The 3,894-nt window shown below is 33.3% G+C and overlaps 1 protein-coding gene across 1 annotated transcript; it reads left to right on the forward strand.

Annotated features, from left to right (window-relative positions):
* Window positions 1-1,053: 1,053 nt before the first annotated feature.
* LOC108841679 (dof zinc finger protein DOF4.6) lies at window positions 1,054-2,955 on the forward strand. The gene is made up of 2 exons (XM_018614439.2): window positions 1,054-1,313; window positions 1,692-2,955. The coding sequence occupies exons 1-2, from the start codon at window positions 1,290-1,292 to the stop codon at window positions 2,706-2,708; spliced, it is 1,041 nt and encodes a 346-aa protein (XP_018469941.1). The 5' UTR covers window positions 1,054-1,289; the 3' UTR covers window positions 2,709-2,955.
* The last annotated feature ends 939 nt before the right edge of the window (window positions 2,956-3,894 follow it).

The following is a 3,894-nucleotide window of genomic DNA, read 5'->3' on the forward strand; positions in this document are numbered from 1 at the left end:
TGAAATATCCGAATGACTCATATATTTCTATATCCGAACTGAATCCAAAACTATCTGAATCAAACGGAACCAAACTATCTGAAACTTAAAATATCTGAACTGAACCGAACCGATATCCGAAATGCCGATGTCTAATATAAAATATGGAATGAATTGACAGAAAATTTAGTAATTTAACTATAAACCCCTTAAATAAGCTAGTGATCTTTAGTAATTCAGAAAGTAATAACTAAAAACATGGTAAAAATACAATATCAATTATCAAAATCCAAATGTATAAAATTATATATATATTAGCCTAGACGATACCAAGCTAATTATATATATATATATATATATTATATATATATATATATTATATATATTAGCTAGACGATTACCAGGCCTCAACAGTATAATATTTTGTTCTAATGCAAAATTCGAAGCTAAGAACGTTTAGCGAGTCTTCAAAGAAAAAGAAAAGACGGTTATATACTGTACATATTGTAAAGAGTTATTCAAAATTTTATATAATTTTGCCACTATGTAAGGTCCTGTGGTGGCTCACTGGATCGTACGTATACTGAGGCGGCTTGATGGACTTGGAGTATTGGTGTAAATTCCTTTTTTTACGTCATTCGTACGTCGTGAATATCAAATGTTAAATTGAATATCATAATATATCTAAATGTAAGGATAAAATTTGGAATTACATGACGTTCTATGGCGGAACTACAACGATTTTATTGTAAATATGCTACAAAATAAATAATTAGTGATATTCCTTCAATATTTTTTTTTTGTTTGAAGGCTTCATTTTTGGTTAAGCAGTAAAAGTCACCACTACGATCTATCCTCCATACATTCTTAAGTATCATTTTATTCCAAATAACATAAATAACACATATTCACACCTATTGAGACCATAGGGTAAATATAAATATAAGCCTACACATAGCTGTGTTGCCCAAAAAAAAAAGCCTACACATAGCTGCATACATTATATCATGAATGTACGCGTATTGAAGTATCTATTTATTTTCACTACGACAAAGATTCCCACTCGGAATGTTTTGGTAATTTTATATTAGACAATTTGGTCCCTTTCTCTATCTCTACCATAAAGCAAATGTGATCAGACAAGCATACAAAGAAGTTCCTCACTCTTTCAAAAAAAAGATTTCTCAGCCATCAAAATCCCCTCTCTCTTCACCAACAAAAGAATCTATCTTTTTTTCTTTCAAATCTATAGTCAGATTAAGAAAACAAAATATCAGGTTTTGTTTCTGCCGATCGGAGGAAACTCAACTATGGATACGGCCCAGTGGCCACAGGTATATACAGACATATACATACTATATTATTTATTCATTTTACAAAATCAATATGTATGTTTTGATGTAGATTATTAAATCAACTGATTCATCTAGGCTCAGTACTTGATTTAATAACTTAAGAGTTTTAATGGTTTTGGATCTTCTTCTTAATTTTGATGTTTCTCTTCAACACTTTAATATGTTTTTCACTTTACCCTTTATTAATTTGCCTTCTGTTTTATCTTTTTGGTTAAAGCTTTTCTCAAATATCCCAATCATTTCTATCTTGATGAAATACCATTGATTTGTTCATAATTAATTCAGATATATGTTAATTATGTATTGGGTTTTGAGCTAATGGTTGGAAGAATTGCTGTTTGTGATTTTGATAAGCAGGAGATGGTAGTGAAGCCCTTGGAAGAAATAGTAACAAACACATGCCCAAAGCCGCAATCGGCGGCCCATACACAGCAGCCACCATCGGTTGGAGCGGGGGGAGGAGGAGCTGAGAGGAAGGCAAGGCCAGAAAAGGACCAAGCTATAAACTGTCCAAGATGTAACTCAACCAACACGAAGTTTTGTTACTACAACAATTATAGCTTGACTCAGCCAAGATTCTTCTGCAAAGGTTGTAGAAGGTATTGGACGGAAGGCGGTTCGCTTAGGAACATCCCTGTTGGTGGTGGCTCAAGAAAGAACAAGAGATCTCACTCTTCTTCAGTTTCTTCTTCTTCTGATATTAATACAAATCACTCGGATTCTACACAACCAGCTACAAAAAAGCATCACTCTGATCACCACCACCTCATGAGCATCTCTCAACAAAGGTTGACTGGTCAAAACCCTAAATTCTTTGAGACGACTCAACAAGATCTCAATTTAGGTTTTCCACCACATGGGTTGATCAGGAGCAATTTCACTGACCTCATTCACAACATTGGGAACAACAACATCAAGAGCACTAACAACCCATTGCTCAGTTCTTCATGTTCTTCCACGTCAGCTATGGCAACTTCCTCTCTGGATCTCATAAGAAACAATAATAGTAATAATGGGAGTTCCTCATTCATGGGTTTTCCAGTTCAAAACCAAGATCCAACATCTGGAGGATTTTCAATGCAAGATCATTACAAGCCTTGCAACTCAAACACCACACTGCTAGGGTTTTCACTGGATCATCATCATAATAATGGATTCCACGGAGGATTTCAAGAAGGAGAAGAAGCAGCGGGTGATGATGTGAATGGAAGGCACTTGTTTCCTTTTGAGGATTTGAAGCTGCCAGTTTCTTCTTCATCAGCAACAATTAATGTGGATATTAATGATAACCAGAAGCGAGCAAGTGGTGGTGATGCATCTGCTACTTCTGGTGGGTATTGGACTGGGATGTTGAGTGGAGGATCATGGTGCTAATTTTCTCAGTTTGATGATGAAGATAGTACTATATCATTAATGGTTAATTATCTTAATTATTTAATTAATCATTATGTTCTTAATTTCAGTTTAAATGTTCTTATTGGTGGGTTATTTTTGTTAATTTTGGAATTAGTTTGGATTTAAGTATATTATTGAGGGTCATGCATATCGAATGACTTTAATTTGTTTTGAGTTTTTGTTATGGAGGGTTAACACAGGTTATAAATGATACATTGGTTGGTCTTTTGATGTTCCTTCACTTGTTGATTCTATTTTAACATGTCTTTGTCCACTAATAATTCCAGACGTTATGACAAATGAATGTAGTTTTTTTTTTGTTTTTGCATATATAGTGTAACCAATTATCTGCAGCAGCATAGTATGTTTTGTCGTTTTGATTGGTTTGGCCACGCAACGAATGGATGTTATTAATTAAATTATAATGAACAGCTATAATAAATTAATAATTAAATTAATTAAAAGAGACAGGTAAGCTCTGATGACTTTCACATGATCCTCACTAAAACGCTTTATCTATTATTTATTGTCAAAGACTGGTTAAAGCCCTACCATCCCAGTTAATAAAACCATATTCCATACTATAGTTTCCATCTAAATTCAATTATTAAGTTCGTTCCTGACCACAAAAAAATTTTGATCGATCGTTTACAATAATTACCTGATTAGCTAGATGCATTTTGATTATGTCTATCCCATCAGTGAGTCTGGAAAATGTTGATACCATGGACTTGTTCTTTATTGCTTTGGTTATAAAACAGTTTGAAATGAAATAAACTGTTTTTGGTTTTCATATGTTAGACAGAAGATGCAACTTTTTATAAAAAAATTAATAGTATTTAAAAATGAAGAGAAGGAAGAATAATGTGAGAGACAATTCTAAGGATTAAAGAAGGTAGGGCCCACAAAAACATTCTCCTTGAAATCTGTGTGTTTGAAATTATTCATCCCACTATGGTTTCAGGCTTTCAGCTTCGTCGATCTAGATCTTGACGCTGGCTTTAATTTGTTTCTTTTCCTTCTACACAACCCACGTAGAGACATTTACTAGTATTAAAATGTATTACTAAAATGTATTTCACCGCTAAAGAATAACACATGAAAAACAGAAGTTGAAACATACTCTTAACTATCAAACATAAGCATATTAAATAAACCTCCGGAT

Source organism: Raphanus sativus, chromosome 2 (assembly GCF_000801105.2).
Source record: "Raphanus sativus cultivar WK10039 chromosome 2, ASM80110v3, whole genome shotgun sequence".
Lineage (NCBI taxonomy): Eukaryota > Viridiplantae > Streptophyta > Magnoliopsida > Brassicales > Brassicaceae > Raphanus > Raphanus sativus.

Excerpts from the sequence above, each read along its gene's own strand:
- LOC108841679 (XM_018614439.2), top strand. The coding sequence starts at position 1,290 with ATGGATACGGCCCAGTGGCCACAG. Across the intron at positions 1,314-1,691 it reads ATACGGCCCAGTGGCCACAG|GAGATGGTAGTGAAGCCCTT; the intron begins GTATATACAGAC and ends TTTGATAAGCAG.